The sequence below is a fragment of the Salmo trutta genome, chromosome 4 (assembly GCF_901001165.1).
Source record: "Salmo trutta chromosome 4, fSalTru1.1, whole genome shotgun sequence".
In the NCBI taxonomy this organism is placed as follows: Eukaryota; Metazoa; Chordata; class Actinopteri; order Salmoniformes; family Salmonidae; genus Salmo; species Salmo trutta.
The window spans coordinates 58,322,629-58,346,462 of NC_042960.1; the positions used below are offsets into that span (position 1 = coordinate 58,322,629).

Below are 23,834 nucleotides of genomic sequence, written 5' to 3' on the forward strand. Positions count from 1 at the left end.
ATACAGTATATACACATGGGAGGAGTAATGCTAAAACACCTGATGGTATAAAATACAGTATATACATATGGGAGGAGTTATGCAAGATATGTAAACATCATTAAAGTGGCATCATTAATGTGACTAGTGATCCATGATTTCAAGTCTGTATGCAGGCAGCAGCCTCTCTATGTTAGTGAGGGCTGTTTAACAGTCTGATGTCCTTGAGATAGAAGCTATTTTTCAGTCTCTCGTGCTTTCATAGATTTAAAATTATTATTTTAGAATAACAAACTTTGTAAAATTATATTTGTTCTTGAAAAGGAGGATAAGCAGACAATTAACTTCTCTCACACTGATAGCATTTGTATCATAAATAATTTTCACAGCATTCAAAGTTTTGTTTGTTTTATGAGTAAGTGGGTACATTTTCCTGTGTTCATTTCCCTGGTTAATCTCCCTATTTAAACATGACCTCTATTTGACATTTTTGTGTGTAAAGAGATGAATGAATCAAATAAAGACTTAACTCCCAGTTATTTGGCATTTGTGTGTATGTCGTGTAATTGCAGCTGATTGGGTGTAGTTGTGAAGTTCCACCAACAGCGATGTTTATCACAATTTGTTATGGTTTTGCTGTTGCCATGAGGAAATGAATGTGATTTCCTTTGACTTTTGAATCACTTCAGCACATCCCCATCTATATGGACTCAGCATGCCCACTACATGCTTTTCGTCCTGCGTACATTTATACATGTGTATTATTCAATGTTATGAGGATATTACTTCCTATTCAGATTTGGAATTTGACATTAGGTATTAAGATAATAGTGATATTGCTGATACATGAATGCGTGTGGGGTCGTTAGGCACAACATTATTTTGGTAATTCGACACAAGTACTGCAGTGACAAATAGCTAACATATTTATTCAGTCCCTGTGATGGATTGGATTGAGAAGTGGACTTGTTCTCCCCAGGTATGTCATGGGTTAAGTTGTTCTATATTTGTGAGAATGAGTACATCTATGATTATTGTACATGGATTATTATTTTATTAGAGTACAAAGTGCACTAGTTTGCATCAGTATATTGCTCTTTACAGCCCCTGGCTGCTGGTAACCAGGGCCTTATCATAAACAAGCACTAACAATGGAGGACTTGTTGCTATCAGCATCTGTACTGCCACGTTTTTACATTCAGGTGTCTGTATTATCAAACTCATGTGAGACATGATCATTCGATATTTGGTTTGTCAAATCATACTTGAGTTCTTTATTATTACATAAATAATTTTATTTTTAACATCCATTATTTACAAAGATACAAGAAAGTTGAAGCTTAAGTTCAAGCTGTGAATGATCTTACCCGAACAATGGGAAAACAAAATGAGTAAACATTGCACTTAATGTTATTTTTTTCTGTTTGTTTTTGTGTATGATAACACATTTTCTAATAGTACTGTATCAAGCAATAAAGTGAGTTACTGATTAGTGAACAGCAGAGTTTCGGTAAGCAACAAGGAAGCATGACTCCGATGTGTACCAGGGTCAAAGCTCCACATGATTAGTGATGGCTTCTACTGTAGAGCAAGTATGGCAGGACTAAATGTTTCCAGGATTGATGAGAAAGCAGCAGAAGTTCTAACATGTTGTCCAATATAATAGTAGTCTAAAACCTCGTTCCTGCAGTCAAATTACCAAATCGCCCTCTAGTGGCCTCATGGGTGAAATGTTATTCATATTTTTCAAAATGTCATAATTAATAAACATAATTTTAAAAAATCTGTTGAAAAGCCAGTGTTTCTATGTCAACTGGTTTTGTTATATTTCAATCTGCTGTGATGTATATAAAGTGTAATATTGGTATGCTCAAAATTGAATACATTTCAACTCAATATCTGACATGATGCAAGTGTCTTCTTTTTTTAATAACAACATGAAGCCATTTCTGTTAGATTTTTTTGAATGATTAGACAGGAATCTATTCCTATTTATTTTATTTTCCTAACCATTTTCCTAACCTGTGGCTCAGTTGGTAGAGCATGGTGTTTGCAATGCCAGCATGGTGTGTGCAACGCCAGGGTTGTGGGTTCGATTCCCATGGGGGGCCAGTACCAAAAAAAAAAAAAAAATGCATGAAATGTGAAATGAATGCATTCACTACTGTAAGTCGCTCTTGATAAGAGCGTCTGCTAAATGATGTAAATGCCTCGCCTTTTCTTGCCGTAATAGGTTATGCCGAGTTCATGTGCTATCTGAGTTATCGGAAGCTCCTAGTTCAGCGGGAATTTTCAGTTGAGCGATTCTCCACCTTGGAATCACAAGTGGGAAATTGAGTTGCTGAGTTGTGACGTTTCACCACTGACCTTTTACCTTTTCAACCAAAAGATGACAACAAATTAGTTTTTGACAACTAAAGCCTTACCAACATGGAGAATGTGGCTAGTTTGACCATATGTCAATGTTAAGGAAGCTAGCTAACCTTATTATTATCAATGTTAGCTAGCTTATCAAACTAGCTAAAGTATTTTTGGTTGATGAATTGTTCCAACTTCAAAGGCATGTGAACACATTCATGTTGGACTTATGACTTCCCACTTTCCAGTTTACAATTTCCAATGAGCACATGAAGACACCCTGTGTTTTTCCGAAGAAGCCATACAAAAAAATGTGCCTACCATGCACATCTCTCATTTAATTGGGCCTAGTAGCCTAGTAAATAGATAGACTATGATTTCCAAGTTTTGCTTTATGCAATCTCATAGGAAGCCAGTTTATAGCCTACAGTCAAATTTACAGGTGAACATGCAGACAGTTAATATCTTACTTTGAAATATGTATGCTACTACTGTTAAAAGCCTAGAATTCCCAGGCAGTCCAGCATATTAGGTTGGGGGAAAAGTCAATGTAAAACATTGTTGAAGTCAAATGTTCGGCTGACAGGTCCACAACAATTTACCATCGTTTTCTCGTTCAGAAATTGTCACAGTCCTTTGCTAAATACAGCATAAGTTACTGCAAAAGATTAAAACAGTCTGCCAACACAGTAAATAGACCAGTAGTTTTTAAGTAAAATGCTACAGCTCACAGTTTTATGCAAAATACAAATTGTTGTTCAATATTTTGTGTATCAATCGATTATTGTGTTTCTATCTCCTGTCTTGGTATAGGCTTAAATAGGCTATGATGTCACGCTCCTGTTGCTCAGCAATACTGTAGCCTATACCCATACTGTCAAAGTAAAATTGTTTTGAATATACAGTCATTAAAGTGTTTGGCACTCACTATAGGCAGCATGAATGTTAAGTTTGAAAAAGTCACTGTAAAAGACAAACATTCTGCTCACACCTCTACAAAATGTGATCACATGTCCCATTGCTCTTTCTTTCAGAAACCTACGTGGCCTAATTCCAATAGTTCCAAATTATACAGCAAATAAAGGGCATTATTGTCACTATAAAAGGTGAATGGAGGGACTTTTTCTGACAGAGTTAGAATGCTTGTTCATGTGTGCACAGTTTTACGACAGGTCTGAATTATAACGGCAAAAATGTGTATGTAGAAAATGTGCCAAGTTTAGAAATCTCAATATTTTTAGACGTACGTATTATTTTCAGAAATGGCGCACACGGATATTTAGTGTGGAATTTACACAACAATTATAAATGGGACCCCAGCTGCGCAAGATTTAGCTTACCCGGTACAACTGAACGAAAAAAAGAAAACCTCACCCACCCAAACAGACAAGGCAAGCTAAATCCAGTGCAGGCCTACCCCTCTACTCCTCACAGGTCAGACGTCTGGATTTTTTCCTTCTCAGAATTCTCAAACCTCACCCCACGGCCATCATCCATATCAGCATCAGAGAACAACACCTTTGGGGTCTGTGGTGACGAGTTGTCATATTCTTCTTCCTCCTCTCTAAACCCCTCCTCTTCCTCATCATCATTATCGTCGTCACCTTCCCGCTCCCCATTGTCAGGTATGATGACCACTTCCTCCTTAGCATTGGGGTCGATGTCCTCTTTGAACCAGACTGACTTGTAGCCCTCCTCCACGCGCCTCTCTTTGGTCAGGATGGGCTTCACCTCCTTCTCGCTGTCAGCCTTATCAGACCCTGCCAGGCTGCTGGTGTCAAGCAGGAGGTTGGAGTACAGTGGAGCCGAGACCTTCATGACAGTCTCTTCCACAGCTCTGGAGGTCACTCCATTCCCGATGGACCGCTTCCCATCCATCTCCTCTGGGCCTTTGGATCCCACGCTGCCAGTGTCCCCGTCATTCTGGAAGCCCTCGTTGGTGTACTGCACCCCGTCCTTGAGTCCGCCGGGACCTTTCCCAAGCTGCAAACAAGCAATGTACCAGTCAGAAAAGACTGAATTTAGGGAGGCAGAGCAAAAATCTTTAACACAAATATATATTTTTTGCCATCAATTGATTACTACACTTCAAAATTGTTTTTAGCTGTCCACATAGGATAACCCTTTTTGTTTCCAGGTAGAACCATTTTTGTTTCCAGGTAGAACCCTTTTAGGTTCCATGTAGAACCCTCTGTGGGGTTCTACATGGAACTCAAAAGGGTTCTACCTGGACCCAAAAAGGGCTCTTCAAAGGGTTATCATATGGGGACAGTCGAATAACCCTTTAAGGTTCAAGATAGCACCTTTTGTTCTGAGTGTTGCTTTTAAAAGCTTTGCATTGCTATTTCTTCTTGCAGTGTAGAATGAACTCACAGAGCTACGGAAGATGCTGGCCTCTGACAGCTTCCTCCAATCTGTCTTGCCCTTCTGGATGCGGAAGACGAGCAGGCCGATGACGACCATAGAGATGACCAGTAACACAGCCAGGCTAGCACCCAGGGCAGCCATGTCCCCAGGACCATACCCACCTGGGGCCCCAAGAACCCCTTCTGCAGGGCCGAGGTCAAACACAATGTTTAAAACATGCCGCCCCTCACAGAAGTAAATACAACACAAGAATGGACATTGGCATCCAGCCAACATGTCTACAGGACAGCCATCTTGGTCAGGGAAAACGTTCTTTCTAGAGACTAATCAAATATGGAAAAATATTGTATAATATTGTATATATGCATCTCTATGGCCCACTCCCCCCTAAAACACCTACAAAAGGTGGATTAGGGAAGGGGTTTAACAATAACCACAGGAAGGTCCAAAGAAATACCTCTAATGGTATGTGTGAGTATAATTTCAGCAAGTTTGGGTAAGCGCAGGTTTGCAACCTTTGAACATTGGTTTTACAATCAGTGAATGGCTTTTGGGAGGTGTTGACAAGCCATGCGAATGACCTTGTGTAAGAAGCATAGGCAGCAGCAATAGGCATTATCAGTGAGGTTGTGTTTGGAGTCTCCTGAGAGAAAAAGAAGGGTGGTTAGGGGATACCCACATGAAAAAATACTATAGTATACTATGGTATAAATACTGTAGTATTGCTATATTTATATACTATAGTATTCACTGTAGTAATTACTGTAGTGTTTTTGCGGACATGATTGTAGTATACTGTAATAATTACTGTAGTGTTCTTGAGGACATTTCTGTAGTATTTACTACAGTGTTTTTATTTGATTATCTTTGACATAGAAGTGGGGGCTTTCTCCTTGAGGAAACCTACTGGACAAATACAAAAATAGCAGTTTTCCATTACCTGTAGGTAGGTAGGACTGGAGGAGTCTGAACGGATAGTTCAGAGCTTCTGCTCTTCTCTATAACCTGTAGGTAGGCAGGGAGGACTGGAGCCTGATTGGATAATTCAGATTCTAGTCTTTTCTATCCATGCCATTTCATGGGATGAGAGGGGGAGGCAAGGCAGTCAGAGGGCAAGGAAGGAGGATGTGTTTAACTCAAGGCTTGTTATTAAGGGTGCAGTGGATGGGTGGGGGGGAGTTCATTAGGGTCAGACCCACCTTTGCCTCCAGAACAGCTTGAAATGGAATCGTTACTCAATTGGTATCAAGGGACCTAACGTGTGCCAGGAAAACGTTCCCAACACCATGACAACACCACCACCAGCTTGTACCGTTGACACCAGGCAGGGTGGGGCCGTGGACTCATGCTTCTTACGCTAAATCCTGACTCTCAAAATTAAATTAAATAAAATGTTCTTTGTCACATGCGCCGAATACCTTACTATGAAATGCTTACTTACAAGTCGTTAACCAACAGTGCAGTTTTAAGAAAAATACGAGTTAAGAAAAATATTTACTAAATAAACTAAAGTAAAAAATAAAAGAGCAACAATAAATAGGGCTCCCGAGTGGCGCAGCGGTCTAAGGCTAGAGGCGTCATTATAGACACCCTGGTTCGATTCCTGGCTGTGATTGGGAGTCCCATAGGGCGATGCACAATTGGCCCAGCGTCTTCCAGGTTTGGCCGGTGTAGGCCGTCATTGTTAATAACAATTTGTTCTTAACTGACTTGGTAAGTTAAATAAAGGTTAATATTTTTTTTATATATATTCAAAAATAACAATAACGAGGCTGTATACAGGGGTTACCAGTACCGAGTCAATGTGTGGGGGTACAGGTTTGTCGAGGTAATTAAGGTAATATATACATATAGGTAGGGGTAAAATGACTATGCATAGATAATAGATAATAAAGAACGAGTAGCAGCTGTGTAAAAAAAGAGGGGGTGGGGGGGGCAATGCAAATAGTCCAGGTAGCCATTTGATTAGCTGTTCAGCAGTCTTATGGCTTGGTGGTAGAAGCTGTTAAGAAGGCTTTTGGACCTTGACTTTGCGCTCTGGTACCACTTGCTATGCGGTAGCAGAGAGAACAGTCCATGAGTAGGGTGGCTGGAGTCTTTGGCAATTTTTAGGGCCTTCCTCTGACACCGCCTGGTATTGAAGTCCTGGATGGCAGGAAGCTTGGCCTCAGGATATACTGGGCCGTACTCACTACGCTCTATAGCGCCTTGCGGTCATAGGCCGAGCAGTTGCCATACCAGGCGGTGATGCAACCAGTCAGGATACTCTCGATGGTGCAGCTGTATAACTTTTTGAGGATTTGAGGACCCATGCCAAATATTTTCAGTCAGGAATAGGCTGATGACTCTGCCATAATCATGCCACAACAGGAACCAGGATTTGTCGGACCAGGCAAAGTTTTTCCACTCTTCAGTTGTCCAGTGTTGGTGATCACGTGTCCACTGGAGCCGCTTCTTCTTGTTTTTAGCTGATGGAAGTGAAACCCGGTGTGGTCGTCTGCTGCAGTAGCCCATCTGTGACAAGGACGGACGAGTTGTGCATTCCCGAGATGCCGTTCTGCGCACCCCTGTTGTACTGTGCCGTTATTTGCTAGTTTGTGACCCGCCTGTTAGCTTGTATAATTTATGCCATTCTCCTTTGACCTCTCATCAACAAGCTGTTTTTTCGCCCACATACTGCCGCTGATTGGATGTTTTTTGTTTGTCGCACCATTCTCGGTAAATCCTAGACACTGTCGTGTGTGAAAAGCCCAGGAGGCCGGACGTTTCTTAGATACTGGAACTGGCGTGCTTGGCACTGACGATCATACCAAGCTAGTTTAGGTCACTAGTTTTTCCCATTCTAACTTTCAATCAAACAGTAACTGAATGCCTCGATGCCTGTCTGCCACATAACTCACTGTCTGTAGGAGTGAACCAAATGGAGGTGTACCTAATAAATGCATATCGTTTTGCAAAAAAAACATTTTAATTAATATCTAAATTTAAATTTTTTTAATTGTATTTATATTTGATATATTTCTTTATTTTTGTTAATAAAGGAAAGAAGAGTGCCAACGAGATGAGTTAAAAGTAGTTTGTGGGAGAAGAGTTAAAATAGCAGCAGAGTTTAGAAAGGTAAAAGTGTAAAGAACTGTTTGTAGATGCCAATAATGTTTAGTAAGTGAGAGGGGAGGGGAGGATCCGAACCCGGATTAGGGTAAGGGTTGGGGATAGGGTGGCACAAATTGGGATATGGTGGATAGGAATGGGTGGGGTGTATGCAAATTAAATCCTGTAGTATTACTATAGTTAAAAACTATAGTGTTTTTGCAGACACTGTAGTGTTTTTGCATTATTTACTTGACTTTAGTACTACAGTGTTTAAATGTGGATAATACTGTAGTATTTACTATCGTATTCTCCAATATACTACTAAATTATAAAGTAAGCGCAACACAATCAAGGGGGATACTACAGTGTGTAGTATAATATTCTACAGTATACTGAAATATTCTAAAGTAAGTACTAGACATGATAGAGGGATACTACAGTATGGAGTATAGTATTCTACAGTATACTACCATTTACTACAGTTTACTAGAGAATTCTATTGTAAATACTATAAAATTCTATAGTAAACTGTAGTATTTTTCCATGTGGGTACCTGTTGTGAAGTTGATGGCGGCATGGGTGGCAGTAGCCATGTCAGTGGTGGCCATGTCAGTGGTGGCCATATCAGTGGTGGCCCTGTCAGTGGTGGCCCTGTCAGTGGTGGCCATGTCAGTAGTGGCCATGTCAGTGGTGGCCATAACAGTGGTGGCCATGTCAGTGGTAGTTGGGGCCATGGTTGTAATCCCTGGGAGGAGAGCAGTGTCAGCAGCTGTTCAGCATGGACCCCCTCCCTGTCCCTCACCAGGGTTATTAATAGCATAGCATGGAGAATGACATAGGGCGCGCAATAGCACGTGATTTGCGTGTAATTAATGGAGAGCAGGGATGGTAATGGACAACCAGCGTTATTTATAACTATGTAAGTATATTAGCTACATTAATGGGTTTTACCTGGCATGACCTCCACCTTGAGAGATGCTGTAGTTGATTCTGCATTGGATGAGTCGATGGCATGCAACTGAGCAAACAAACAAAAAGTTAAACATTGAAAGTCTAAGTACAAGATAGTTTTTTTTTACGTCTTACTCAAACACCTACAGTAGACTTTACTTCAGTTTATTTGTAGGTTGTTGTTTTGGCTTAAAAGGAACAGAACACACTCACATTCAAGGAAACAGTGCCTGGCATAACGTTTTTAGTCATGAGGATGAAGCCTTGCGGAGTAATGGAGAATTCATCATGGCTTCCCTGAACCTCATATCTCACATCAGGGTTGAAGCCCTGTAGAGAAGGATTGGTTAGCCATAATGTTAGATAGGGGAACCATGCAATAAGGTCCCTGAAATGGGAAATGTAAGATCACTAAAGATCATATTTAGAGTTAGTGTGATCAATATCATCTGTAGCATATTTGAGGTCTCAATAAAAAATAAAATATCTCCAATAAATATCAAAGTCACACATTAATTGCAACCTTTTGTCAGAGATCTGTACTTTACGTGTGCAATGTGTTTTCACTGCTACCGACACAAGGGAATATCATTTTACATTTTAGTCATTTAGCAGACGCTCTTATCCAGAGCGACTTACAGTAGTGAATGCATACATTTAATTTCATGCATTTTTGTATTTTTTTTGTACTGGCCCCCCGTGGGAATCGAACCCACAACCCTGGCGTTGTAAACACCATGCTCTACCAACTGAGCCATAGGAATAGACCAATAGACCTTACATCAGCATAGTCTGTGTCCTTGGCCTGGACCCTGAGTGGCCTGTTTGTGGCTTTGCTCTCCAGAACCATGCTGTCTATGCCCGCGTCTGCAGAGATGAAGCCCTCATACTCCGTCTTCTCAAACTGCGGCGGGTTCACACTCTTTTTCACAACATCAATCGTGACCGTTGTGGTCGCGAACTGGTCGCCGTTGGACGTCTGTAAAGCCTGAGAATAAAAACGTGTTAACATTTTCTATCAATGATTGTATCTGTGCCACAAAAACATAATCCTGTGATGTCAACTGCATCATTATATTAATTGCAATAAGAGGTCATTAACTACACACTTAGAAAAAAAGGGTTCCAAAAGGGTTCTGCTTCTGTACCCATAGGAGAACCCTTTTTGGTTCGAGGTAGAACTATTTTGGGTTCCATATAGAACCCTCTGTGAAATGGGTTCTACAGGGAACCCAAAAGGGTTCCACCTGGAACCAAAAGGGTTCTACCTGGAACCAAAAGGAGTTCTTCAAAGGGTTCTCCTATGGGGACAACCGAAAAACCCTTTTCAATTCTAGATGGCACCTTTTTTTCTAAGCGTGTATAGACTATATGGTTGGCAGAGGTCTATATGGACATTATGGATTCATGAACTATTTCAGAGAAACTTTTATTACCAGAACTGTTAAGGTCAGTGGACCCGCTACATCCGCCGCTTTCAACATGGTGATGTCCCCAGTGTTTTGATTGATCTGAAAAATGCCAGATTCAGACCCTTAAAAAGAGAAAAAAAGACACGTGAGAGCCCTGTTAGTAGAGGTACTTTCATTGGAGAAGAAATGTGTTGTTGGCCAGGACTATAGGTGAGATAGTTGCTCTGTGAATGATAGCCGAGTCTGTCAGTATCAATGATCGTGATATTTCTGAGAGTATTTACATGTAAAATGTTGAATATTCATGATGCTTACCAGTTGGAAATCTGTACATTATCGGCACATTTAAGCCTTTGTCACCATCAATGGCACGCACCGGACCTGGCTGCAATGGCAATGCACCAACCTGGGACGTAAATGAGACTTTGCATGACTTACTGTGGCTACTGTTACTACTATTTCAATCCAACAATGTCATGGGCTAAGCTAAACACATAATGATGGCTAGCTGTACTGAGTGGATTGTGAATATTAGTCAAATGTATTATAAGATTATAACAACGTTGCTGTTTTTAGAGGAGGGAGGATGGTGGACGCACCTCTTGCTCTGTTAGGTTGACTTTTCCTGTATATCCAGAGCTGAGGCAGATTTTGGACATGTCAACTATGGTTTCTGTGCAGGGCTGGAACCATGGTGGACGGTTGTCAATGTCCAAGATGTTGACTTGGATAGTGGTTGTGGCAGTGAATGAAGGTGGTGTGGATGTGGGGGTATCCTAAAAAAAACACAACAAAGGACTCGGTGAAGATCTAAAGCTTGGATGCCGTCAAAGAGATGATGGTTTCAAACAATACAGTTTATTATTCCACGGCCCCAAACAATCAATCACTTTCATTATAAGAACTATAAAAACAGAACCAGCACTCACCTGAGCAGATAATATAAGTGTCACACTTGTCCCTGCGTCATAGTCAAGAACTTGTTGCACTAGTATATTTGGGCTGTTTTCTTGCAGTTTAAACCCCTCCTGTGAGAATTTAAAAGGACGTTATTTTATTTAAGATAAGTTATGTATGGCTGGGAGGAGCATTTCCTTTTTGCATTCGCTCTCATATTTAGACAGGATGAGGATGGAGACTTACTGTATCTGGCACTAGGCTGTAATAGAGTCGATCCTTATCTGCATCTGTTGCTACAATTGCACCGACACTTTTGCCTACAGGTGACAACTGGTCCAAAGAAAATAACACAAACAGTATTTATTTCTGTCACTGTCCTATGAGTAGTTTTTAAATATTTTTTTATATATAAAATAGAGTAAATGGAATCAGACATTCTACCATGAAACCTTAACAGGATTCTAGAAATATGGTAAAGTACTCATGGCTAGTATATCAACTGCTAGACTGTTTATCTGCTTAACTGTTTGACTGACTAGCTAAAAACGTGATCTAACTTCCCTATGACTGATAATGAAGTACACTAACTGAGAAAGAAATATGCACTCACCTCATCAACATTAAGAGTGTACTGGCTTTCTGCAAATACTGGCGGGTTGTCATTCACATTCTCAATAAGTACCACTACTATTAGAGTGAGCTGGAATGAAGATCACATTTGAATTACTGACTCCATAGAGGTATATAAGTAAAATGAGGTTTAACTTAGGTTTAATATTGCATGCCATCTGTTATAAATCTAACGATATTTAAGGGTTTTGCCTCAAAAAAGGTCACAGTAGCTTTGAAGAAATCTTTTTTAAGTCATTTTGGTCTTCAGGAGTGTTGTCCCTTGAGCACTACAGGTATACTGTATAATAGAAATCATGTGCTATTTGCACGTGAAAATGTCATGGAATGCAGTCTGGAATATTTCTCCATTTACACTTTGATAGTAAACTAAATGTACAGTGGATCTGTATGTGTATTCAATAAAATTACCATACACAAGTGTGTAGACTGAATGAATCTCAAATCCAAATAATTTTTATTATAAAGTCGATCATTGTATTATGGGCATTACTTTTTTTATTGTAATTACTTTTAAATGATTTATTTATTGGTCCAGCTTGCCCATACTGTAGCCACTCCCATTACATATCGATGATTAAAAGTACAAGAAAGTGCACTTACAAATTGATCACCTTTTTTACAAAGCAGGTCAACGGTGAAAGACGGGCTAGTCTGTGAAATAAACAAAATTACACATCAACGTCTCATCTGCATTATACAATTGACTATATTCATAATCAACTGCAAGAAAAGGGCTAATTAATGTGGAAAAGGCACCAGCAGAGCCAAGGGAATTAAGTGTACCCAACAACGCATGTGCCTTTCGTAGCTTAATCTAGATCCAAGATGAACACATATTCATGCTAAATAGTGATAACATACCTCATAGTCCAAAACCTTTATCGCTGTAAGATCATTGCCACTCAGACCGAAAGAGTCTGCAGGATTACTGGCAATAATTAGGCTCACTCCTTCTTCTGTGGTGATTGTGGTCACAACAGCACCAACAACGTTATTCTCTCTAATAGTGAGAGGCGTAGCCATAGGCATGGAGCAAACTGCAATGAAAGAGAGAAAATACGTATAACAATGAATGAACAGTACACAAATTATGTAACAAAAAATAATTGTCTGTTTTCAATGAAAGTATCATTCAAGCAAAATGTGTTTGAACTCTATGGATATTATCCCACTGGGCAAACAACGTCATTAAACATGGAGAATTGGGTAATATTTGGTGGATACAGTATGTTGATGAATGAGATTCCAACCTATTTTCACCAATTCAAAAAGACAGTCAAAAGTTTGAGGAATTCTCAATGTGTTATCACAGCACTTTCAACCATTTAAAAGCACAACTAAGTTCAAATGGTAATACAATGTCAGATCTTTTGTATTCATACAACAACTTAATGTGTTACATTAAAGTATATATTGCAAGTGATCAATGCTGTTCGAGATTCTGTGCAGATTATTACAGCAATTGTGAAGATTTCCACAGACCTGCGACCCTGAACAAGCATGCTTTCTATGATTACATAAAAATAATTTTATAGTTATATTAGGGTAACCTCAACATGTGGCCATGGATGTGTTACTCATTTTATGGTTGAATAAAAATGGTTACATTCGTTTTCAAGATATCCTTAACATTAGGCTATTTACTGCCTTACAAAAGTAATATTGAATTGTGTTTGGTTGACAACGCAACCAAAAATCAACATTTAAAGGAGATGTATCTACTGCTTGGATAGTTAGATCTGAGCCACTGGCTTAATCCTATTATTTGATGTATTTAACTTTTATTTTAGGTTGAGATGGAGACATGAATCCAACATATAATTTGTTAACCTGTAGAAAAGTTAAAAGGCTATTTAATGTATTACAAAAATCCTGAATCCAAGATGGCGTAGCAGTCAGACGTCTTTTGTCCTCGTCTTGACGTGTCCCGTGTATATATCCTTTTATATAATTTTCTTCGCATCTTTTTTATATTTTTTTCTAAACCTCAACTTCAAAACACTCTCCTGCAACCCGCCTCACCCAATGTGGTGCGGATCTGTTTTTTTCTAAAGTATTTTTATTCACCTCGAACCTGGAATCCCCCAACAGCAGCTAGCCAGCTCACTAGCTACTAGCTAGTAGCCACTGCTAGCGGTCATCAGCTAACCTTTAGCTCGGAAAGCTCTCGCCAGTTTGTACAACGAGACTCAAACCAGAGCATACCGGACCTATTTTCTCTCCATTTCCCCAGATTCCTACCGCAAGCTCTGGACATTTTCACCTGGATCATCGCAGCTAGCTAGCTCCTATCCAAGTGACTACTGGCTAACGTCGGTCTCGGAACAAGCACCAATTAGCCTGGAGCTAGCCCACGCTAGGCCTTTTTCCCGGCTAGCTAAAGAGGCCCATCTGCCACTCCTGGGCTACAATACCCGGACCCCTTCTATTGCTGGTATGGGGCACGGAACCCCGCCGATCCTTCACGACTGGACTACGATGTAATCTACTCGAGGGGGTACTCAATTGGCCTCTGCATCGCGACATCCCCTGAATGCCGCTAGCTGTCTAGAGCATATTGGACTGTTAGCTGTATAGATCCATCGGCCAATTTCTTGGGCCACTATACCTATTTTGCCAATTGGACTTGGACCCCTCTGCTACTCGGAAGCCTACTAATTCATCACGACTGGCCTATCGACGTCACCGCACGCGGAGGCTAAAACAGACTTTCCTCCATTGAGATGTCCCTCGAAGGCCCTTCTGCTAGCTTGCTAGCCCCGGTCTGCTAGCTGTCTGTATCGTCGTGTCTCCAACCAGCCCAACCACTCACTGGACCCCTATTGATCACCCGGCTACGCATGCCTCTCCCTAATATCAATATGCCTTGTCCATTACTGTCCTGGTTAGTGATTATTGCCTTATTTCACTGTAGAGACACTAGCCCTGCTCAATATGCCTTAACCTACCATTTAGTTCCACCTCCCACATTTGCTGAGACATCACCTGGTTTAAATGTCTCTAGAGACAATATCTCTCTCATCATTACTCAATGCCTAGGTTTACCTCCAATGTACTCACATCCTACCAAACCTCTGTCTGTACATTACGCCTTGAATCTATTCTCTCATGCCCAGAAACCTGCTCCTTTTACTCTCTGCTCTGAACGCACTAGACGACCAGTCCTGATAGCCTTTAGCCGTACCCTCATCCTACTCCTCCTCTGTTCCTCTGGTGATATAGAGGTTAATCCAGGCCCTGCAGTGCCTAGCTCCACACCTACTCCCCAGGTGTTCTCATTTGTTGACTTCTGTAACCGTAAAAGCCTTGGTTTCATGCATGTTAACATTAGAAGCCTCCTCCCTAAGTTTGTTTGATTCACTGCTTTAGCACACTCTGCCAACCTGGATGTCCTAGCCGTGTCTGAATCTTGGCTTAGGAAGTCCACCAAAAACCCTGAAATCTCCATCCCTAATTATAACATTTTCCGACAAGAGAGAACTGCCAAAGGGGGCGGTGTTGCAATCTACTGCAGAGATAGCCTGCAGGGTTCTGTCTTACTATCCAGGTCTGTACCCAAACAATTCGAACTTCTACTTTTAAAAATCCATCCTTCCAGAAACAAGTCTCTCAATGTTGCCGCTTGCTATAGACCACCCTCTGCCCCCAGCTGTGCCCTGGACACCATATGTGAATTGATTGCCCCCCATCTATCTTCAGAGCTCATGCTAATAGGTGACCTAAACTGGGACATGCTTAACACCCCGGCCATCCTACAATCTAAACTTGATGCCCTCAATCACACACAAATTATCAATGAACCCACCAGGTACAACCCCATATCGGTAAACACGGGCACCCTCATAGGTATCATCCAAACCAACTTGCCCTCCAAATACACCTCTGCTGTTTTCTACCAAGATCTCAGTGATCACTGCCTCATTGCCTGCATCCGTAATGGGTCTACGGTCAAACGACCACCCCTCATCACTGTCAAACGCTCTAAAACACTTCAGCGAGCAGGCCTTTCTAATCGACCTGGCCCGGGTATCCTGGAAGGATATTGACCTCATCCCGTCAGTAGAGGATGCCTGGTTATTCTTTAAAAGTGCCTTCCTCACCATCTTAAATAAGCATGCCCCATTCAATTTTTTTTTAACCAGGAATAGATATAGCCCTTGGTTCTCTCCAGACCTGACTGCCCTTGACCAGCACAAAAACATCCTGTGGCGTTCTGCATTAGCATCGAACAGCCCCCGTGATATGCAACTTTTCAGGGAAGTTAGGAACAAATATGCACAGGCAGTTAGGAAAGCTAAGGCTAGCTTTTTCAAGCAGAAATTTGCATCCTGTAGCTCAAACTCCAAAAAGTTATGGGACACCGTAAAGTCCATGGAGAATAAGAGCACCTCCTCCCAGCTGCCCACTGCCCCGATCAACTGCCCTCCTCCCCCCACAGCAACTCGCCCAACCCCTCCCCCCCCCCCCCCCCCCCACTTCTCCTTCACCCAAATCCAGATAGCTGATGTTCTGAAAGAGCTGCAAAATCTGGACCCCTACAAATCAGCCGGGCTAGACAATCTGGACCCTCTCTTTCTAAAATTATGTGCCAAAATTGTTGCAACCCCTATTACTAGCCTGTTCAACCTCTCTTTCGTATCGTCTGAGATTTCCATAGATTGGAAAGCTGTCGCGGTCATCCCCCTCTTCAAAGGGGGAGACACTCTAGACCCAAACTGCTACAGATCTATATCTATTCTACCTTGCCTTTCTAAGGTCTTCGAAAGCCAAGTTAACTAACAGATTACCGACCATTTCGAATCCCACCGTACCTTCTCCGCTATGCAATCTGGTTTCAGAGCTGGTCATGGGTGCACCTCAGCCACGCTCAAGGTCCTAAACAATATCATAACCGCCATCGATAAGAGACATTACTGTGCAGCTGTATTCATCGACCTGGCTAAGGCTTTTGACTCTGTCTATCACAACATTCTTATTGGCAGACTCAACAGCCTTGGTTTCTCAAATGATTACCTCGCCTGGTTCACCAATTACTTCTCTGATAGAGTTCAGTGTGTCAAATCGGAGGGCCTGTTGTCCGGACCTCTGGCAGTCTCTATGGGGGTGCCACATGGTTCAATTCTCGGGCCAGCTCTCTTCTCTGTATACATCAAGGATGTCGCTCTTGCTGCTGGTGATTCTTTGATCCACCTCTACGCAGATGACACCATTCTGTATACCTCTGGCCCGTCTTTGGACACTGTGTTATCTAACCTCCAGACGAGCATCAATGCCATACAACTCTCCTTCCGTGGCCTCCAACTGCTCTTAAACGCAAGTAAAACTAAATGCATGCTCTTCAACAAATCGCTACTCGCACTTGCCCGCCCGTCCAGCATCACTACTCTGGACGGTTCTGACTTAGAATATGTGGACAACTACAAATACCTGGGTGTTTGGTTAGACTGTAAATTCTCCTTCCAGACTCACATTAAACATCTCCAATCCAAAATTAAATCTAGAATCGGCTTCCTATTTCGCATCCTTCACTCATGCTGCCAAACACACCCTCGTAAAACTGACCATCCTACCGATCCTCGACTTCGGCGATGTAATTTACAAAATAGCCTCAAATACTCTACTCAAGAAATTGGATGCAGTCTATCCCAGTGCCTTGTGATAGACTGTCACCAAAGCCCCATATACTACCCACCACTGCGACCTGTACGCTCTCGTTGGCTGGCCCTCGCTTCATATTCATCACCAAACCCACTGGCTCCAGGTCATCTGCAAGTCTCTGCTAGGTAAAGCCCTGCCTTATCTCAGCTCACTGGTCACCATAGCAGCACCCACACGTAGCACGTGCTCCAGCAGGTGTATCTCACTGGTCACCCCCAAAGCCAATTCTTTCTTTGGCCGCCTCTCCTTCCAGGTCTCTGCTACCAATGACTGGAACAAACTGCAAAAATCACTGAAGCTGGAGACTCTTAACACCCTCACTAGCTTTAAGCACCAGCTGTCAGAGCAGCTCACAGATCACTGCACCTGTTCATAGCTCATCTGTAAATAGCCCATCCAATCTACCGCATCCCCATACTGTATTTATTTATTTATCTTGCTCCTTTTCACCCCAGTAATTCTACTTTGACATTCATCTTCTGCACATTCTACCATTCCAGTGTTTAATTGCTATATTGTAATTACTTCACCACCATGGCCTATTTATTGCCTTGCCTCTCTTATCCTACCTCATTTGCACATGCTGTATATAGACTTTTCTACTGTACTATTGATTGTATGTTTGTCTATTCCATGTGTAACTCTGTGTTGTTGTGTGTCGAACTGCTTTGCTTTATCTTGGCCAGGTCGCAGTTGCAAATGAGAACTTGTTCTCAACTAGCCTACCTGGTTAAATAAAGATGAAATAAAACATTTAATTAAAAAAAGTGATACTGAATTGTGTTTGGTTGTCAATGCAACTGTCACGTCCTGACCATAGTAAGTTGTTATTTTCTATGGTAGAGTAGGTTAGGGCGTGACAGGGGGTGTTTGTCTGTTTTGTATTTCTATGATCAGTTTCTAGTTTTGTATTTCAATGTTGGTTTTGTTTGGTATGATCTCCAATTAGAGGCAGCTGGTTGTCGTTGTCTCTAATTGGAGGTCATATTTAAGCTGATGTTTGTCCCACCTGTTTTTGTGGGTGATTATTTTTGAGTAGTGTGTTTTCTCTCTGCGTCATGCTTTGTTGTTTTGTTATTTCAAGTATTTGGTGTATTGGATTACATTTCACGGATTAATAAAGATGTGGAACTACAAACACGCTGCGCCTTGGTCCAATCCTTTAGACAACTGTGACATCAACCAAATATCAACATTTGAAGGAGATATTTCTTCTGCTTGGATAGCTCCATCTGTGACACTGAGTCTATCTTTAATTCTAGTTTGTCTACAAATTAATAATTGAAATGTTGGATTCACGTCTTCATTTTAACCAAAAATCTAAGTTAAAGAATAGGACTACATCAAATCAAACTTTATATGCACATTAAATACTGTTGGATTTGATTTAATTCTATTTTTTAACATACATTTTTGGTTGAGATGGAGATCCAACATATTTATTATGAAATCAATCAAAGCTTGAAACTTATATCTATTGTCTATTTTAGTTTAATCCTGGGCTGAATTTAAACAATAGCTGTTGATGACTTCCCAAATACTGTATGTGATTGATAAAGTATGGTTACACTTCATCTGCTCTGTTCAAAATCAAATGCGCCGAAAATGACAATGTTTTTATTTTACCAGACAAGTCAGTTAAGAACAAATTCTTATTTTCTTTGACGGCCTAGGAACAGTGGGTTAACTGCCTTGTTCAGGGGCAGAACGACAGATTTGTACCATGTCAGCTCGGGGATTCAAACTTGCAACCTTTCGGTTATTAGCCCAACGCTCTAACCACTAGGCTACGCTGCCGCCCCCCCCCCCCAAAAAAGTGTAGACTTTTCTGTGAAATGCTTACTTACAAGCCCTTTCCCAACAATGCAGTTAAAAAATAGAAAATGTACAAACAGATAAAAAGAAAATAGTAACACAATAAAATAACAATAACGAGGCTATATACAGGCTATATACAAGGTGTATCGGTACTGAGTCAGTGTACTGGGGTACGAGGTAGTTGGGGTGATTCATTCAAGTTAAAATGTACATGTAGGTTTGGTTAAGTGATTGACGTACTATGTACACGTAGGTAGGGGTGAAAAGCAGATAGTCTGGGTAGCCCTTTAATTAACTGTTCAGAAGTCTTATAGCTTTGGGGTAGAAGCTGTTCAGAAGCCTTTTGGTCCCAGACTTGGTGCTCCATTACTGCTTGCCATGCGATAGCAGAGAGAACAGACTGTGACTTGGGTGATGGAGTATTTTACAATTTTTTGGGCCTTCCTCTGACACCACCTGGTATACAGGTCCTGGATGGCATGGAGCTCGGTCCCTCTGTTGAGTCTAGTCTTTGGAATGACTTCGATAGCAATAGTGAATCTATTAAGTTAAGATTTCTCAACAATCATTCTCATGATAGCACGTTGGTTATAGTCAGTGACAAATATCAAAGCTAAGCCGGGCTTGGTTACAACTCTGGATGGGTTAAAACTTGGTTAAAACTCGGGATAGCTGTAGATATATCAACTACAGTGGATATTACGTTGAAGATCAGATGTTGTTTTAAATGTACAAATTCAACATATTTTATACAAGGTTTGTCTATGTTGAAAATTCTTACCGGGATGACATAATCCTGTGGTTGAAATTTTACCCTCAAAACAACAGTTTACGTTGATAACTTTTTTCAAATCCAATGTATTTCCCACGTAGATTCCATGTCACAATAAGTTGGTAAATTACGTTGAAACAACCAGTTTGTGCCAAGTGGGTAGCTTTACGGTTTGTGTAATTAAATAAGAAAATACAGGTAATACATATATAGCCTTAGTTTCATTGGTGATTAAAGGACTGAGAAAATGCTATATTTTTTTTATCAGAACTGTTTATTTGGGACAAATTCCAATTCCAAAATTAGAATTCCGAATTCAAAGTGTAAAAAAGTAATTGGACAACCAATCTGCAACATATTTCAAAAGCTGCAGACCCTGAAGCTGTGTCCCTGTCAATGTCCAATAATAATTTCAGTTTAGAAATACTTACTCTGTTGTGCTTGAGTTGATCTGAGAAGCAAAAACACAAGCAGAAAGCTCAACACGGTCCTCAAAATAAAGTGTGGATATTTCTTCTCCATTGCCCTGTTCAATTGTCCGATCAATCCTAATGAATTAAGGTAGGAATAGCAGGGCTTTTGTACCGACTTGTACTTGTCCGCATAAAGCAGTGACTATATGGCCTGAGGAGAGAGGACTGACTTTAGTCTCCACCTTTGTGACTATAAGGCTTATCTGCTGTTTTATGATCAGAGGAGAGGAGCATGTCTATGGTGGACTTTCCCCCCACATAAAGATACACATCCGTTGTGGAGAAATCATACAATAATAAGAACCACACGACTCATGTTTCACTCCTACGTGAAAGCAGATCTGTTTTTGAGGTTGAGATGAGATCTATTTGTCTGATCATTATATGAGAAATTGCAAGTTATCTGTTTTGAGGGCAGTATGGGAGAAAGTGATGGACCTTTTTGTCCTATAAACTATAGTGTCCAGAGAATAGAACAAACCTGTAAAGTATAGTGAATAACCTGTAAGAAGAAATCATTTGAGGCATGATGACCTCCCTAAACTTGGAGGATTAAGCCCATGTAAAAATGATTTGATGATTTGATATATTTGTCATATTTTCTATTATGGAACTACTAGTCCACCGGGTCTGAATGACAATGAAAACAGGAATGTGTGGTGGCCTTTGGTCAGTAGCAACAAACTTCATGACTGTGCGCAATAAATGTACAGCAACCATCCACACGAGGACAACAAATATCAGGAGTTACAAAGGCCTATATTACTGACTATCCAAATATCAACGTTACCTACTGCAGACACTACTTTAATGATTTGGGGAGAATTAGATCCATATGACATGACATGACAGGAGCTGAGCAAACGCTGGTTGGCTTGAACAAACAAGACGAACTGGCACAGACAGACAGAAAACACAGGTATGAATACCCAGGGGTTAAGTGGGGAAGATGGGCAACACCTGGAGGGGGGTGGAGGCAAGCACAAGGACAGGTGAAACATATCAGGGCGTGACATTAATAAGGAAACGATTAGTAGAAGATTGTTTCATCGTTTCGATGAAAGATGCTGGAGGACCTTTGAATGGGTGGAACACAAGGGCGTATACTATAGCATATAACCTATTTTCAGAGATCATTTTACTCCTGTTCAGTCTCACTGCGTTCATCTGTGACTTTACACCACAAGACTATTCAACTCCACCCACCAAGTGCCACTGTCATACTATGATGATTTTCATTATTTGTTTTTATGTAGTTTTACGTAGTTATGTAGGCCAGGTGTGTGGACTGACCAGATAGTGGCAAAAAAAAAAACAGTAAGCCTATACCAGTGGCGGTCAGTGCCGTTTAAGATGAGGAAGGACAATTTTTTTTCTTCTCATGAGTATTGCCTTTTTTCTAATTACTGTCACGTTATCCAAGATAGCAGGAAAGGGGTAAGTCCGGCGCAGGAGACTGAGGTCTGTTGAACAGATGTTTAATACAGCCAAAAGCAAACACAGCAACAAGGCAGGGTGCACAATCAACAAAAGGAAGGAGAACAGCTCCAAAATCCAAATAGACGGGGAGCAGCCCGGCAACCCTAATGCCTAACAAAATACGTTGCGCAATCCAATACATACAGTAAACCTGCCCACTACAATAAACGTAACAAGCAACAATCCCGCACGAATCCCAAACGAAACAGACAAACTAAATACCCCCCACTAATGACAAACAAGGAACAGGTGCAGACTAAAACAGACATAACCAACAGACACTGAAACATGGATCGGTGGCAGCTAGTAGGCCGGCGACGACGACCGCCGAGCGCCGCCCGACCGGGGAGAGGCGCCACCTTCTGTGGACGTTGTGACAATTACAGCATATTGGATGACTGTCATTCATATTCCATTCGCCCATTTCAATGTAACAGCGACAGATTTAGGCTACTACATGATAGTAACATTTTCCCAATACCCATCATGAGGTTGCTACAGCCTATAAATGAAAGATTACACAGTAGGTGCACACAGCTCGAGGAAAATTTTGAGGTGATGGACAGTAACACATGGTCAGACAGTGACACATTCAATACCCCCTTTCTCACTCTTGCCTGCATCTAGCTGATCTTAGGTGTAATAATTAGTCAGACAGTTGCAAACAAGAGTTTCTATTGGACAAATTCAAGTATGTTTATCCCCATTTCGTTTTCAATTGAATCGGCATAATGAATACACCCCTGATCACACGTAAACACAGTTCACATTCATAGCAGCCACGTTGTATTCCTTCTCGCATCTACGTGCTCTCCTCCTCTTACCTTTTCCCTTCTCTTGTGGACTTCAATGCACAACACATCAGCTGTATGTGACCAGGTCAAAAAAATCTTTCCATGCCAAACCATAACATAACTGCTACACACAGCCTACATCATTGTCACAATACTAGGTAAAAAGCTTACCTTGACTTGGAAGAGTTCCAGTGTTGTGTTGGATAATCATAGCCAGCTAGCTAACATAGCATACCTCTGTTTGAGCCGGGTGTTTGAGTAGGCTGAACTAAATAGCTGCATTTGCTAGATAAGCGAGAGAAAAAGTATCTCCTCTCTCTTGCTTCTCCTTAATTTTGAAGAAATTAATTTGTTCAAAACTGTTCAACTATTGTCTGTCTTTCTCTTTGAGTCAAATACTCACCACATTTTATGCACTGCAGTGCTAGCTAACTGAAGCTTTTGCTTTCAGTACTAGATTCATTCTCTAATCCTCTGATTGGATGGACAACATGTCAGTTCATGCTGTAATAGCTCTGATAGGTTGATGACATCCTCCAGAAGTTGTCATAATTACTGTGTAAGTCTATGGAAGGGGGTAAGAACCATGAGCCTCCTAGGTTTTGTATTGAAGTCAATGTACCCAAGGGAGGACGGCAGCTAGCTGTTGTCTGGCTACACCATGATGCAACCCTACAGAGTGCTGTTGAGGCAACTGTAGACCTTAATTTCAAAACTGTGTTTTAATCAATTATTTGGTGACGTGAATATATTTAGTATAGTTTTATCAAAAAAGGATAACTTTTTAAATGTTTCAGTATTTTTTGGGGGGGGAAATTCACTGAGCAGGATAGACCTCCCCTTCCTCCTCTGAGGAGTCTCCACTGGACTATACGCAAATTACTCAAAGCTGAAGCCTCAGAGTACAGGTGAGACCTCTGATAACCAACTCTGTGTTATGCATGTCAGGATGTCTGTCTGTGTGTTGCTTCAAGTACACATTTAATTCATAATTCCTTTAGCAGTTCCGCGCATTATGTTGATGTTCATTATATGCATGGTGCAGATTAGTTGACCCTGGTCATTTGGCCTGAGGAAGACTGTTGTCACCAAGCACATCGATTCACAACAATAAAAAATAACCTGCAGCTCATTGATGGATGACTGG

General features: G+C 41.1%; 1 protein-coding gene and 1 pseudogene across 2 annotated transcripts; both read right to left on the minus strand.

Annotated features, from left to right (window-relative positions):
• Window positions 1–1,797: 1,797 nt before the first annotated feature.
• On the minus strand, window positions 1,798–20,592 carry cdhr5b (cadherin-related family member 5b). Of its 2 annotated transcripts, XM_029751508.1 has the most exons (15): window positions 20,373–20,592; window positions 12,555–12,730; window positions 12,294–12,344; window positions 11,671–11,760; window positions 11,304–11,390; window positions 11,090–11,188; window positions 10,760–10,936; window positions 10,476–10,566; window positions 10,185–10,282; window positions 9,530–9,736; window positions 8,962–9,078; window positions 8,749–8,815; window positions 8,351–8,542; window positions 4,711–4,886; window positions 1,798–4,320 (listed from the first exon to the last, which is right to left on the minus strand). In XM_029751508.1, the coding sequence occupies exons 1-15, from the start codon at window positions 20,461–20,463 to the stop codon at window positions 3,766–3,768; spliced, it is 2,274 nt and encodes a 757-aa protein (XP_029607368.1). In that variant the 5' UTR covers window positions 20,464–20,592; the 3' UTR covers window positions 1,798–3,765. The 2 variants fall into 2 exon arrangements, with proteins under 2 accessions (XP_029607368.1, XP_029607369.1); XM_029751509.1 differs by lacking the exon at window positions 8,351–8,542 and having other exon boundaries at window positions 20,373–20,591.
• Window positions 5,585–5,643, minus strand: LOC115193109 (uncharacterized; annotated as a pseudogene).
• Window positions 20,593–23,834: the final 3,242 nt, after the last annotated feature.

Coding starts and splice junctions, on each gene's coding strand:
- cdhr5b (XM_029751508.1), bottom strand. CDS start 20,463: ATGGAGAAGAAATATCCACACTTTATTTTGAGGACCGTGTTGAGCTTT. Junction 8,543..8,748: donor CAAGGTGGAGGTCATGCCAG/GTAAAACCCATT, acceptor CTCTCCTCCCAG/GGATTACAACCATGGCCCCA. Junction 4,887..8,350: donor CGCCATCAACTTCACAACAG/GTACCCACATGG, acceptor TCGGCCCTGCAG/AAGGGGTTCTTGGGGCCCCA.